General features: G+C 48.1%; 1 protein-coding gene across 6 annotated transcripts in view; it reads left to right on the plus strand.

The window, feature by feature from the left end:
* The first annotated feature begins 656 nt into the window (after positions 1 to 656).
* Positions 657 to 16,038, plus strand: part of JAKMIP1 (janus kinase and microtubule interacting protein 1) — a 148,217-nt gene continuing 132,835 nt past the window's right edge. For 5 of the 6 annotated variants that reach the window (XM_075857937.1, XM_075857919.1, XM_075857901.1 and 2 more), the window contains exon 1: positions 710 to 797. Coding sequence is in view for 1 of the 6 variants with exons in the window: in XM_075857945.1 (XP_075714060.1) it covers positions 744 to 797 (54 nt within the window). In the remaining 5 variants the exon portion in view is untranslated. Of the gene's footprint in view, positions 798 to 16,038 lie in introns of all 6 variants that reach the window. The other variant, XM_075857945.1, reaches the window with a different exon arrangement.

A 16,038-nucleotide genomic window follows, 5' to 3' on the forward strand; every position in this document is an offset into this window, starting at 1 on the left:
TTTGGTGCTGCCCGACTTGGTGGAAACTCCGGACGAGTTGAGATCCCTGACCCTGGTTTAAATTCCACTTTATGAAGCGTGTGCCGTTGTAAAATAAAGAAACAATTAGTTCAACCGAGACGTCTGTGTCATTTTCGGGAGGACTCGGCTACATACTGACCAAAATACTGCCATGTGAAAGGGGCCTTAGGTAGAAAAAAAACTTTTGCGCAGATGAAGCCAAGGACAATACACCTCGCTTCACTCCCCGCAAACCTGGTGACAGTAATTGTTACAGAACCATCATCAATTTATCAAACCATGAAGTCAAGTTAAAAAGGTTCTGTCCGCATTTATTTGTGCAAAAAAAGGGTTAAAGTTGGCATAAGAGACAAAGCAAGGCCTAATCTTATTATAAAATGGGAAAATCCCTTTAGTTACAGTCTTGCTGTGACAGTAAACAATGCCCATGTCTCTGCAGAAGCAATCTTTTGTGTAGATTTGCACAAGAAATTGTCAATTTCACTGTAGCTGTGGCATCACTAACATTGGCACTATAGTTGGCACCATGTCCCTTGAGCACACCGCTGCTGTCAATGAACCACAATCCAGGATGTAATATTACTATTGCGCCACTAGATGGCGCTGTGACAGCCGTCTATGGAGAAACACGTGGTGCATGCTCTGCTGCTTCCCCGGCACAGAGCACAGACAGCACTGCAGCAGCAGCAGCACCAAGTCCAGTGACAGCTCCTCCTGACGGGATGGTGAATGGAGGGATCATATCCCCTGCTCCGTGTACCCCAGCAGCATTCCCTGTAAGTGCCATGCCAGCCTGTGTATGCCAGTGTGAGAGATGCCTTGTATGTGCAGGGTATAATATGCCAGCTGCTCCTGCACTGCAATCCTCCCCTGATCACCTAGCACTAGGTATAATCCATATATACATTGCTGTGATAGGTTGCATTTCTATAGATCTATATGTGATTGTTGTATAATGTGCCATCTGTGTGCCATCTATATGCCCTTACTACCAGCAGCTGGCAGGAGAAGGGACCCACCCTTAACCCTTCACATGGCTTTAGAGCTAGATGCTTGCAGAGCCGGGCAGCTGCATGCAGTGTGTAGTGTTGGTGTAGAATTCATTATACAATCTATAGTATTCCGGACATTATTTTGTGTGATGAGGTGCTGCCATGTCTGTCCGGCGTAGATAAGGAATATTGCAGACTGAGCCGAGGGTGTGGTGGGCAGAGGACTGCATGACATGCTGGAGGAGCCAGTCAGTCGGATATAAGTACCTGTATACTGTATACAGGAGGGATCGGTGTCGTGTATACACATCTTGTCGATATCCATATTTTTCTCCTATGTTTTTGCGACGTATTTTATAAGCATTTCCACCATCACCAGTGAATATAAACTATCAAGTCGGCTTCTTCTTCCAAGCAATGTATCCGGATGGGTGATAAGCAATATGGTCGCCATTACAGGCCCTTCACGGACTGTCTTAGTTTCTCCAATGGCAAATCTTCAGTGATTTTAGAATGTATCGCTATGTTTGACTTTCAGGAGATTGGTAAAGCTGGGTGACAAACAACTCCTGTGAGAGCTGTAATGGCCGCCATATTGGTTGTCGCCCAGCTTTCTTGGGAACGGATATCAGGAATGAATAATATGGGAACAGGTGAATAATTTGGCACTGTATTCTCCCCTAGAGAAGCAGTCCATTATATGGCATGTGATGTAGCGTGGCACCATTTGTTTTTCTCGCAAATTCAAATTCTTGTGGTAAAAAAAACTTCTGTGTCTGTTATTTTAAAGGCAAACAGAGGTACAGTATTGGCCCATATAGTTCTATGGGAACCCTATTACGGATCTGTACAGAACAGATCATTAGTATGCCCACGTGCATGAGGCCGTAGGGTGGCCGTACGCTCAGCTGGCGTTCTGTGGTAGTGCGTCGTGCGGCCAAGAACCAAGTAGGTGAGAATTGCCACGTTTTTTTGCTGCGCGGCTTGTACAGGTGAAGCACATTGAGACCACGTGCTTCACATATACAAGCTAAGCAGGTGAAAATTGCATTGCAAAACTGTGTCAATTTGCGGTAAAACCGCTCCATGTACGAGCACCCTTATTCTGAATTTGGGTGTGCTTTCGTTTAATTGTCAGGGGAAAGAAACATGGCTCTGTGGTCTAAGGCTATGTTCACACGCTAAACAAAAAACGGCTGTAAAATACAGATTTTCAGCTGTTTTTTATGCATCAAGTTTTTTTTTATGCATTTTATGTGGCCGTTTTTGGAGCTATTTTTCTATTGAGACAATGAAAAACGACACCAAAAAACGGTTTAAGAAGTGACATGCACTTCTTTTTACGGGGTGTATTTTTACCTGCCGGTTTTTCAAACGGCCGTGTAAAAAAACGCCCAGTCGGAACGAAACACAGTTTTTCCCATTGAAATCAATGGGCAGATGTTGGAGGCGTCCAGCTTCCGTTTTTTCAGCCGTTTTTCAGGATGTTTACGAAAAGTCTTAAGTGAAGTCCAGACTGGGATGTGGCTTCCTCCCAAGGGAAGTCCTTATTGGGACGTGGCTTCCTCCCAAGGGAAGTCCTTATTGGGACGTGGCTTCCTCCCAAGGGAAGTCCTTATTGGGACGTGGCTTCCTCCCAAGGGAAGTCCTTATTGGGACGTGGCTTCCTCTCAGGTGAAGTGTTGATTGTGGCGGGGCTTCATCTCAGGCGCAGTCCTGATTGGGGCGGGGCTTCCCTTCAGGTGCAGTCCTGATTGGGGCAGGGCTTCCTCTCAGGTGCAGTCCTGTTTGGGGCAGGGCTTCCTTTCAGGTGCCGTCCTGATTGGGGCGGGGCTTCCTCTCAGGTGCAGTCCTGATTGGGGCAGGGCTTCCTTTCAGGTGCCGTTCTGTTTGGGGCAGGGCTTCCTTTCAGGTGCCGTCCTGATTGGGACGGGGCTTCCTCTCAGGTGCAGTCCTGATTGGGGCAGGGCTTCCGCTCAGGTGCAGTCCTGATTGGGGCAGGGCTTCCACTCAGGTGCAGTCCTGATTGGGGCAGGGCTTCCGCTCAGGTGCAGTCCTGATTGGGGCAGGGCTTCCTCTTAGGTGAAATGCTGCCCAGGCTTTACCTTACAATTTTCCAGGCAGCTTCACGTACAGATATTCTCAGGTAAAGCTGCAAGTTCTGTGGGTTTTTGCCACAGAATTGCACCAAATTTCTCCTAGGTTACCACAAATTGTTAGTAAGTAAGTAGGACGGCGTATTTCCTGTCTGTTCTTTTCTAATATCCTGGGAAATATGTATTCATAGTCAGACAGCATCGTTCCAAGAAGTGACCTGCACTTCTTTTTTGCAGCGTTTATTTTACACGGACATTTTTCAGTACAGCCGCATAAAAAAATGGCCTGTCGGAACAGAACGCAGTTTTTCCCATTGCAATCAATGGGCAGATGTTTGGAGACGTTCTGCTTCCGATTTTTCGGGTGTTTACGGCCTGAAAAACGGCTGAAAATAGGCCATGTAAACATACCCTGAGATTTGCTGAGAGACATTCCTGTGTTAGGGTATGTTCACACGCAGTGGTTTCAGACGGAATTCGGGCCGTTTACACCTCGAATTCCGCCTGAAAAAACGGCACCATTACGCCTCCAAACATCTGCCCATTGCTTGCAAAGGGATTTACGGTGTTCTTTTCCCACGAGGCTTAATTTTACGTGTCGTTGTCAAAATACGTCGCGTAAAATGACGTCGCGTCAAAATAAGTGCAGGTCATTTCTTGGGACGTTTTTGGAGCTGTTTTTCATTGACTCCATTGAAAAATAGCTCCAATAACGGCCGTAAAATACGCTTCGAAAAACGCGAGTTGTTACAAAAACGTCTGAAAATCAGGAGCTGTTTTCGCTTGAAAACAGCTCCGTATTTTCAGCCGTATTTTGCTAAGCGTGTGAACATACCCTAACTATGACTGAGGATTTTCTCTGCTAAATAAACTGACTAGAGGAACGCTCCATCATATACCAGGGATGGCTATTACTACTGTGTACTGGTATCTTCAGACCAGGCTACTGTGGTAAATCATGGCCTACATGGTGGTGTTCATCAGTCAGGGCATAGCTATATACTTGTTTACTTATAAAAATTTCTCTTTACAGTGTTTTCTCATCAGAGACAGCCCCTTTCAGATTTTCCACCCCTGGGGTGATCAGCTGATTTCTGTGGGTCCTGCTTCTGGTACCTCCTGCATACCGCTGATTTTGCCTGGTGAACCAGGCTGCAGGGAAATATAGTATTAATCTGAATAACCATCCTTGTATAACAAAAACAGATAGTTTCTGTCAGCACTGGATCCACTTGTTTAGAGCATCTCTCTGCTCTGGCTCATAGAGGGGTGTACTGGGGGTTGACTGAAGCTGGTGAGACAGGCCCTGCACCTCTGACACTAGGTGACTGCAGCTGGTGAGACAGAACCTGCACCTCTGATAATATGTGACTGCAGCTGGTGAGACAGACCCTGCACCTCTGATACTAGATGACTGCAGCTGGTGAGACAGACCCTGCACCTCTGATACTAGGTGACTGCAGCTGGTGAGACAGACCCTGCACCTCTGATACTAGGTGACTGCAGCTGGTGAGACAGACCGTGCACCTCTGATACTAGGTGACTGCAGCTGGTGAGACAGAACCTGCACCTCTGATAATATGTGACTGCAGCTGGTGAGACAGACCCTGCACCTCTGATAATATGTGACTGCAGCTGGTGAGACAGAACCTGCACCTCTGATACTATGTGACTGCAGCTGGTCAGACAGACCCTGCACCTCTAATAATATTCAGTTGTAGCATCGTCTGTATGTAATTTTGAGGCGTTTCAAAATGCAACAGAGCTTATAGCAGAATTAGGGGCCATTCACATATGTTGGGCGTCCGCTTCAGTTTACCTCAGGCGTGTTGAAGAAAACCCGGAGGCAAACTGATGCTAGAACGGATCCCATAGTTTCTATGGGATCTGTTCTGGCACGGAGAACATAAAGCCGGATCTAAAAACGTTACCTGCAGCGTTTTTGGTTTCCGATTCCCAGGGAGGTCCGGCGTCGTATACTATCTATTTTAATGGTGGCTGGATGAACGCTGGGTGCTGCCGCATCCACCTTCCGGCAGCACCCGGCGGGAAGGTGGATTTGAGCTAGGAGCGGATTACCCGGTCATAGCATTGCCGGGGATTCCGCTCCAGGCGGAGACCCTGACGACTACCCTCCTACCCAGGGCCAGCCTTAGTGGTGTGCGACCTGTGCCATTTCATATGGCGCATCACCCCAGCAGGTGGTAGGGGGCGCTGCGCTGGCTCCCTTCCCCGTCTTGTTTCAGAAGTGCCCCGGCCTGGCGACTCAGTCGCCTTTCCGCCCGGCCGCTTCTTCACTCAGTGACACCGGGCATGAAGGCGCCCGTCGGGACGGGCGACGGGACCCCCCCATCGCCAGTGGCGCCTCTAGCTGCAGCTGCTACAGCGGTAGCGATGCCACTATAGCTAGCGCCACTGTAGCTCCCTGAAGGAGCAGAATCCCCGTGTGGCCGGGGATTCCGCTCCTGGAGCGCTCCGCTTGATGTCTCTGTCCAGATATATGGACAGTGACATCAGGGAAAACTCCTGAAGCGGAATCCCCGTCCACAGCGTTGCCGACTCTGTGACCGGGGATTCCACTCCAAGATAAGCCAGTGATATCACTGTCCATAAATGGACACAGACGACAGGGGCTTTTCCTGGAGTGGAATCCCCGGTCACAGCGCCTCTGATGTCACTGTCCATATATGGACATAGACATGAAGAGGAGAGCTCCAGGAGCGGAATCCACGGCCAAAGGGGGATTTAGCTTTTTCAGGGAGGTACAGGCTATCTGCAGGAAGGGGGAGGGGGTGCTATCTACATGGGGACTGTGGGCTGTGTGGCACTACCTTCAAGGGGTTTGTGTGGCACTACCTTCAAGGGGATTGTGTGGCACTACCTACAAGGGGGCTGTGTGGCGCTACCTATAAGTGGGCTGTGTGGCGCTACCTACAAGGGCTGTGGGCTGTGTGGCACTACCTACAAGGGGTCTGTGGGCTTTGTGGCGCTACCTACAAGGGGGGCTGTGGGCTGTGTGGCGCGACCTACAAGGGGACTGTGTTGTGTGGCCCTACCTACAAGGGGCCTGTGTGGCCCTACCTACAAAGGGGCCTGTGTGGCCCTACCTACAAAGGGGCCTGTGTGGCCCTACCTACAAAGGGGCCTGTGTGGCCCTACCTACAATGGGGCCTGTGTGGCCCTACCTACAATGGGGCCTGTGTGGCCCTACCTACAATGGGGCCTGTGTGGCCCTACCTACAATGGGGCCTGTGTGGCCCTACCTACAATGGGGCCTGTGTGGCCCTACCTACAATGGGGCCTGTGTGGCCCTACCTACAATGGGGGCTGTGTGGTGCTACCTACAAGGGGGCTGTGCGGTGCTATCTACAGGGGGGCTGTGTGACATTATCTACAGGGGGTACTGTGGCATTATATACAGGGGCATGTGTGGCACTATATACCAGGGGGGTATGGCACTATATACAGAGGGGTGTGGCACTATTTAAAGAGGGCACTGCGGTATTATCTACAGGGGGTGTGTGGCACTATATACAGGGGCACATTTTCAGAGCCTAGACTACTATTTTGTGGACCATTGTTGTAAAATCTGATGGTAAAAACTGATGACCGCTAACGACAACTGATCGTTTTTGTAGTAAAAATTGTGAAAAAGCCTGATGGCAACTAAAAACTTTTTGCAGCAGTTTTTGCATCCGTTATAATCACAGAGCCGAAAAAACTGATGCTGATGCAACTGACATAGGTGAACGCACCCTTAGGCTGGGTTCACACACAGTTTTTTGCAGGCAGAAAATCTTCCTCAAAATTCCGTTTGGAATTTTGAGGCAGATTTTGCAATGCCTGCACGCATTTTTCCGGCGTTTTTTGCCTGCGGTCATTGGGTGCTGCAGACAAAAACCGCTGCGAAATACGCTGCTTCTGAATCCCATTGATGTTAATGGGAGGTCAGAAGCGTAAACGCCCGAAGATAGGGCATGTCCCTCCTTTTTTCCGCGAGCCGGTTTTTCCGCTGCATGGCATGGGTTAACATGGCCGAGCAGCTGCATGCAATCTATGCTACGTCTACATTACTATTATAAATGGCGGTGGGAGTGGGAAAAAAACCAGAGTGCTACTTTAAAGAGGATCTGTCACTAGTTTATTAATTCCCTATCTCCTGACTAATCTAATAGGCGCTATGACGCTGATAACTAGAGTGTGATTTGTTTTAAAGTTATGTTCATTTTTATAAATATGCTAATGTGCCTCTAATAGCCAAATAGGAGGTGACTTTCTTTTCACTCTGGGCGGTGTAATGTTTTCTGTATGACGCTGTCCAATCAGCATACAGCTTCTCCCCCTTCCCTGTCCAGCAACACAGGGTGATCATATAGTATATAGCTTCCATTCCCAACTTTGTATTCAACTGGTGATATCTCCAGTTGTTTTACAACTGCGATCCTGGTGCCATATGAAATATTATAATCTCATCTTTCATATAACACCAGAACTACAGTTCTAGGTGGTCCACAGCCCCAGATTTGGCTGTTTTACGTGATCCCCCTTCCCTCCAGCCTCAGGCCCTATTCACACGACAGGGATTCCCGGCCGTGTAATGGCTGTTTTTTGAATGGCCATCACACGGCCGCAGTAGGAACAATGGACCCCCAAATGGGGCTATTCACATGGACAATTTTTTGATGCCCCAGTAAACTGGGCTGTCAAAATATAGACCGTGCCCTATTTTCGGACGTTCTCCCGGCCGCACGGCTCCAAAAAGAAGTCTATGGGGCCGTGTAAATGTGATGTGATCCGAGCGACGGCCGTGATTTCTGCCGCTCGTTCGCTCTCTTCTCCTCACAGTGCGAAGTGCATGTGAGGAGGAGGAGGGTATTTTGCTCCCTGTAGGAAGCTGTGGCCGGTGTTTCACACTGAAGTCAGACTTCTCCTGGAACGGTCCCCTACAGAGGCTCTACGGAAGGTAGGGTGGTGCCATCTATGGGGGGGGGGGTGCTATGTAAAAGGGGGCTGTGTAGGGGGCTGTGTGGCCCTACCCACAAGGGGGGCTGTGTGGCCCTACCCACAAGGGGGGCTGTGTGGCCCTACCCACAAGGGGGGCTGTGTGGCCCTACCCACAAGGGGGGCTGTGTGGCATCAACTACAAGGGGGGATGTGTGGCATCAACTACAAGGGGGCTGTGTGACATTACCTTCAGGGGGGCTGTGTGACATTACCTTCATGGGGCTGTGTGGCATTACCTACAGGGTGCTGTGTGGCACTACTTACTTGGAGGCTGTGTGGCACTACTTACAGGGGGGCTGTGTGGCACTACCTACTGGGAGGTTGTATGGCACTACCTACGAGGGTTCTGTGTGGCACTACCTACAGGGGGGCTGTGTGGCACTACCTTAGGATGGCTGTGTGGCACTACCTACAGGGGAGCTGTGTGGCACTACCTACAGGGGGGCTGTGTGGCACTACCTACAGGGGGGCTGTGTGGCACTACCTACAGGGGGGCTGTGTGGCACTACCTACAGGGGGGCTGTGGGGCACTACCTACAGGGGGGCTGTGAGGCACTACCTACAGGGGGGCTGTGAGGCACTACCTACAGGGGGGCTGTGAGGCACTACCTACAAGGGGGGCTGTGAGGCACTACCTACAAGGGGGGCTGTGTGGCACTACCTACAAGGGGGTGCTGTGTGGCACTACCTACAAGAGGCCATGGCAGTATCTACAGAGGGCAGTGTGTGGCATTATCTACAGAGAGAAGCGTGTGGCAAAAAATGTACAAATTAAATTAATCCGTTTTTAAAACGGACAGGGGAAAAAAACCGGATGTAAAACGGGTCAAAATCGACCGTTCAAAACGGAAACACGGCCCAGAACGGAAACGGAACGGATGCAAAACAGCCGAGAAAAACTGACGTTTTTATCGGCCGACACTCGGACCCTGTCGTGTGAATAGAGCCTCAGTCTCTCACACTGTGTGAAGCAGCTTCATTCTAATAGGAGAGTGTCAGAGGCTGTGAGGCAGCTCCACCTCTGGAGAATCGCTGGTGTTGACGCCCATTTGTCTAGTATGGGCTCATTTGCATATTTAGAAAAAAAGCTCATAACTTTTAAAATAATAAAAGTTTTGGGACACAATTTTTACTAGCACTATCAGTGTGACAGTGTCTATTATAGGGATGCACGGTGCATCGAAACTTCGATACTGTTTCGATACTGTGCATCCCTAAACGGTTCGATACCGCTATTTCCTGTATTTCGATACTGAGCTGCGCAGCCGCACAGCTCAGTATAGTAATACATAAATGTATGAGAGCGAAGCTGCGGCTGTGTAATTCAGCCACAGCCCCGCTCCTGAGTCATGATAAGTGCGCGGAGTCAGGATGATGCGATGCGGCCGGCGCTGCACTAATGAGCGGCGGCACTGGAGACAGAATATGGCGGGCGCTCTACAAAACACCCCCATGTTCTGTCCTCCGTGCCTGAACTGCCGCTCATTAGTGCAGCGCCAGCCGCACCTCCTCTTACTGACCGCGCGCGCACTTCCTGTCAGGAGCGGGGCAATGGCTGTATTACACAGCCGCAGCCCCGCTCTATAACGGCGGAGATCAACCTCTCATCTCCGCCGTTATTCCCCTGAATGCTGCGATCACAGCGGACTGCAGCATTCAGGAGAAAATGAGAAGGGGGGATGCCCCTGGATCGTGTCGCAGGGAATTCCTGTGACGCGATCGAGGGCCATACCATATATGGGCAGACAGTCCAGGGTCTATTAAAAGACCCCAGGGCTGTCTTACCATATTTCCTGTTGTTAGGACATACTTGGGTATGTCCTAACAACTGCCTGTGTGTTATTCGTCCACAGGCTAATGTACTGGCACATATCTGATATATGTCAGTACATTAAAGTTTAAAAATAAAGAATTGTTAAATTTAAAAAAAAATACACATTCACCTTTTTTACAATAAACATTAAAATAAGTCTCAATACATAAAATATTCACACATTCAGTAAGGGCGGCACAACTATTTTTTTGCATCATTTATGATGTGTACGCTGTAAAAAAATGAAATAAACACGGCTTTCATTCACTTATTAATGTGGGGCACGAGGTGCGATGAATTTAACCGCCATGTTCCTCACATTAATAGTAATTAACCCCATCATGTACCTCACACATTAACCCATTATGACTGACAAACATGATGGGATTAATTACTATTAGGGGGGATTCACACGAACGTGTATTCGGTCCGTGCGGGCCGCGTGGTTTTCACGCGCCACGCACAGACCAATACAAGTCTATGGGGCAGTACAGACAGTCCGTGCTTTTTGCGCAGTGTTTGTCAGCTGCGCAAAAAGCGCGACATGCTCAATATCTCCGGGTATTTCGCGCATCACGCACCCATTGAACGACTGAAACAGCGCACCAGCTGTCAAAAGGATGAATGTAAACAGAAAAGCACCACGTGCTTTTCTGTTTCCAAACATCCAAACGGAGTGTCTTTGAGATGAGCGAACCCGGACAACCAAACCGAACTTCACCGGGTTCGGCCGAACTCGTTTTGGCCGAACCCGGCAAAAAAATTTCCGGTACGCGACGTCAGGAGATAGTCACTGTCCAGGGTGCTGAAAGAGTTAAACTGTTTCAACACCATGGACAGTGACTTCCGATCCCAATATACATGAACCTGTAAAAGAAAAACGAAGTTCTGACTTACCGATAACTCCCGGCTTCTTCCTCCAGTCTGACCTCCCGGGATGACAATTCAGTCCAAGTGACAGCTCCAGCCAATCACAGGCCAAGCACAGGCTGCAGCGGTCACATGGACTGCCGCGTCATCCAGGGAGGTGGGGCCCGATGTCAAGAGAGGCGCGTCACCAAGGACGCGTCACCAAGGCAACGGCCGGGAGGGAAGTTCTCGGTAAGTACGAACTTTTTCTTTTTTTTTAAAAGGTTTCTCGATATTGTGTTCGCCATTCACTGTCGAGGGTGCTGAAAGAGTTACTGCCGATCAGTTAGCTCTTTCAGCACCTTGGACAGTGACGGGCATCGACTAGCCTCATCTCTATGATGGCGGCTGCGTGAAAATCACGCAGCCGCGCATCATACACGGATGACACACGCAGCTGTCAAGTGGTTCTTTCGCGCGCAAAACGCCGCGTTGTTTGCGCGCGCAAAAACGCAACGTTCGTCTGAATCTGCCCTTAATGTGAGGCACGTTCAAAATTCATCATCACACGTCGCGCCTCACATCAGAAAACTGAAGAATTATTTTTTTTTATTACTGTTGGCAAAGTATTGAAATCGCAATACTAAACGAAGTATCGGTATCGAAGTCCAAATTCTGGTATCGTGACATCCCTAGTCTATTATATTAGCTAGGAGATAGAGCATTACTAAACTAGTGACAGATCCTCTTTAAATTATCTCTAAACCCGACATATGCCGAGATATACTGTATGGTGTTATCTGATAAATTCTACAAAATGTGCAAGGAAACCAGACACCCCTGAAGGTTCGGTTCTGATTTCTACTGTCAAGGTATGTTCACACGCTGAGCCAAAAACGTCTGAAAATACGGAGCTGTTTTCAAAGGTAAACAGCACCTGATTTTCAGACGTTTTTTGAGCAACTCGCGTTTTTCGCTGCGTTTTTGCAGCGTTTTCGTGCCATTTTTTCGGCCGTTTTTGGAGCTGTTTTCAATAGAGTCTATGAGAAAACGGCTCCAAAAACGTCCCAAGAAGTGTCCTGCACTTCTTTTGACAAGGCTGTAATTTTACACGTCGTCTTTTGACAGCTGTCAAACGACGACGCGTTAATTACAGGTCGTCTGCACAGTACGTCGGCAAACCCATTCAAATGAATGGCCAGATGTTTGCCGACGTATTGGAGCCGTATTTTCAGACGTAAAACAAGGCATAATACGCCTCGTTTACGTCTGAAAATAGGTCGTGTGAACCCAGCCTCAAGGGAACTCAAACTGAAATCTCAATAATCTTGTTATTGGATAAATTCTATGACATATGGTGCGAGATGTTAAAGAGGATCTGTCACCAGATTTCACAATACAAACTGCATACATTATTAAATAGATCTTAGACCTGATGAAGCTGGTGTACTAACTTTGATAATCTGTGTAAGAATTTGCTGTATAATCCTTTCTCAAAACTTTCCTGCCTGGTATTAAAATGATCACTTTATGAGACTAAGTATATGCATGATGTAATCTCAATCTTCGGCCACCTGCAGCTGACAAGCTTCTATCAGTGTCCCTCCGGCACTGCACCATGCTTGAATCTCGCACATTCAATGGCGTAGCTTTATTGGACGCAGCGGTTCCCTATGGCCCATGGGCCCCTGCACCACGTTTATCCACAGTTACTGTAGTAACTAGGGCCAATGTAGTAAACTACACGGGCCCCTGTTACTACAGTAAGGGTATGTTCACACGCAGTCAAAAACTTCTCAAAATACGGAGCTGTTTTCAAGAGAAAACAGCTCCTGGTTTTCAGAAGTTTTTTGTGCCACTCGCGATTTTCGCTGCGTTTTTTACGGCCGTATTTGGAGCTTTCTTCAATAGTCTATGGAAAACGGCTCCAAAAACGCCCCAAGAAGTGTCCTGCACTTCTTTTTTGCGGCCGTTTTTTTACGCATAAAAAAACGCAGCGAAAAACGCTCCATCGGAACAGAACGCCGTTTTCCCATTGAAATCAATAGGCAGATGTTTGGAGGCGTTCTGCTACCGATCTTTCGGCCGTTTACGGCCCCTAAAAATGGCGACAATAGGCCGTGTGAACATACCCTAACAGTCTACTTACCCTCCTCGCTCCTGAGTCGGCTCTGGCGCAGCGCTGAGACCTGACACCTTTTAGCGTCCCGTTATGTGCACCGTTCTCAATGACGTGATGCTGAACTGCGTGCGGACCCAGCGATGTGCCCGGAGATGAATAGTCATAAACTCAGGAGCTGGTAGGTTAAGCATATGAATACTGGCTGCTGGGGCCCTGTATCTAAGCCTGTCATTTGTGGTATTATCTGCTGGGCCCTGTATCTAAGCCTGTCATGTTTGATACTATCTGCTAGGCCCTGTATCTAAGCCTGTCATGTGTGATACTATCTGCTGGACCCTGTATCTAAGCCTGTCATGTGTGATACTATCTGCTGGGCCTTGTATCTAAGCCTATTATGTGTGATACAGTCTGATGAGCCAATATATCTAAGCCTATCATGTGTGATACTGTCTGATGAGCCAATGTATCTAATCCTATCATCTGTTATACTGTGCTGAGCCGCTGTATCTAATCCTATCCAGTGGCGGAGCTTTAGGGGTCATAGTCTTAGAGATATGCTCTCTCCAATAGATATTAATTATTATTTTTTTGAGGAGGAGGGTTCAAAACATACTGTATGTCTTGGGGCTTGATTTTTTTAATACCATAGCAGCGCCCCTGGCAGCTAGTGCAGCATCGATCGCTCAATTAAGAGACCCAGCAATGCAGCTGTAAGTTACAGGCGGGCTACGGCAATCGGCCATGAAGAGAAGCTGAGGGGGCCCAAGAAGAACTTTTTGCATCGGGGCCCATAAGCCTTTAGCTATGCACTGCACACACGTTTAGTACAAGCTGCAGTTTTCCTTGCTGCATTTTGACAGGCGCTCTCACTCCAGGGCCAGGGAGACTGCAGCTTATACTGCGCATGTGTGAGATTTCAGCATGGTGCCTGGGAGGAAGGACACTGTCTGAAGCTTGTCAGCTGTAGGTGGGAGGAGATTGAGATTACATCATGTATATTCTTGGTTACATATAATGCTCATTTTAATATCAGGCAGGACACTTTACCCTACGTTTATCGTGTACGTTAAGAAAGCTCCCGACTTAGACGAAAGGAGTGTACGTAGGGCTCCATTAGCCTGACGGAGACCAAAAGAGTGTACTTTTAGTCTCCATCGGGCTGGTATATGTCAGTATACTTTTTTTTTTAAGGATGGAACAGTGTAGTAGACTATGCTATTCCATCCTGAGGGATCCCATAAAAAACTTTTTTTTAACATGGGGACTATTGGTGACGGATGCCACTGTATGACATACGTCACATATATGGATAGTGATGTCAGGAGCTTACCAATGCCAGAGTCCCCGGCAGATCATCGAAAATGCTCTGTTCGGAAGTGCTTGGACTTTGGCCCTGGGGAAGGTCCTGACATCACTGTCCAGGGGCTTCTCCAGGGCTGGGTTCCCCAACTGAGTGTTTTTAATAAAAATACAATTCTGAAGAAATAAGTAAAGGAAGTCATGCATTTCCTTCAAATGCCTTAAAGTGTAGCTAAACTTTTGTCAAACTTCTGACATGTCATAGAGACATGTCAGAAGTTTGGATTGGTGCGGGTCCGAGCACTGAGACCCCCACCAGAAAGTCTATGAGCCTGTACTCCGATACATCGTCTTTCTGGAAAATCTGAACAGACACGAAGCTGCTGAGCGCTCACACGAGTTCTTCAGCTGCTTAATTCTAGCGATTGGTGGGGGTCTCAGTGCTTGGACCCCCACCAATCCAAACTTCTAATATGTCTCTGACATGTCAGAAGTTTGTCAAACGTTTAGCTACACTTAAATTTTACCGTATTAGGCCCCCTAATCACAGCTGGTGATTACGGGCACGGACGGCCGCGGACAGTCACCCGCATTTGCGTGCTGTGCTCCCATTATAAAGTATGGGAGCACGGTCTGTAAAATAAAAAAATAGGATATGTCCTATTTTTGCAAGTTATTTCTACAGCCCGGACACCTTCCTGTAAATCCGCAGAATGTCCACTAATGCTGTGGAAAATTTGGGATTAGTTGTGGATTTTCTCCATTGAATTTAATAGGAAACTAAACATCTCCAACAAATGCCAATTGTCAGTAAACTCACCGCCCCAATCTTCTGCCGGTCCCTGGTAGGGTATGTGCACACACACTAATTACGTCCGTAATTGACGGACGTATTTCGGCCGCAAGTACCGGACCGAACACAGTGCAGGGAGCCGGGCTCCTAGCATCATACTTATGTACGACGCTAGGAGTCCCTGCCTCGCTGCCGGATAATTGTCCCGTACTGTAATCATGTTTTCAGTACGGGACAGTTGTCCTGAAGCGAGGCAGGGACTCCTAGCATCGTACATAACTATGATGCTAGGAGCCCGGCTCCCTGCAGAGTGTTCGGTCCGGGACTTGCGGTCGAAATACGTCCGTCAATTACGGACGTAATTAGTGTGTGTGCACATACCCTCACTCTAACCTGGTTCTCCGCCGGTCCCCCTGCAGCCAATAACAGGCTTCAGTAGCCATATATGACATCACTGAAGGCCAGGATACAGGGACTGGCGGGGATCAGGCTAGCGTTATCAAGGAAGCAGCAAAAGAATGAAAGGCTATGTTCACACGCTAAAGTAAAAACGGCTGTAAAATATGGAGCTATTTTCACGGGAAAAGCCTCTGATTTTAGCCGTCTTTAAAGCATCAAATGTTTTTTGATGCGTTTTTTTTTTGGAGCTGGTTTTGGAGCTGTATTTCTTTTGACACAATGAAAAAACAGCTCCAAAAATGGCTCAAGAAGTGACATGCTACTTCTTTTTACGGGGGTTTTTTTTTTTACGCGCCGTACTTTCAAACGGCCGTGTAAAAAAAAACACCCCGTCTGAACGAAACGCCCTTTTTCCCATTGAGATCAATGGGCAGATGTTTGTGGGCGTTCATCTTCCGTTTTTTCAGGCGTTTATGCCCCGAAAAACACCTGAAAGCACTGCGTGTCAACGTACCTTTTGGTGACTACTGATTTTTTTTTTTACATTTATTTTATCCAGTAGCCAATCCACAAGCAAATCCGCATCAGCAAGGAATGTGGCATGTGACCGTAGTTTTCATCCGTAAGTACGGAATCTGAATGAAATGATC

The sequence above is a fragment of the Rhinoderma darwinii genome, chromosome 1 (assembly GCF_050947455.1).
Source record: "Rhinoderma darwinii isolate aRhiDar2 chromosome 1, aRhiDar2.hap1, whole genome shotgun sequence".
Taxonomy (NCBI): Eukaryota; Metazoa; Chordata; class Amphibia; order Anura; family Rhinodermatidae; genus Rhinoderma; species Rhinoderma darwinii.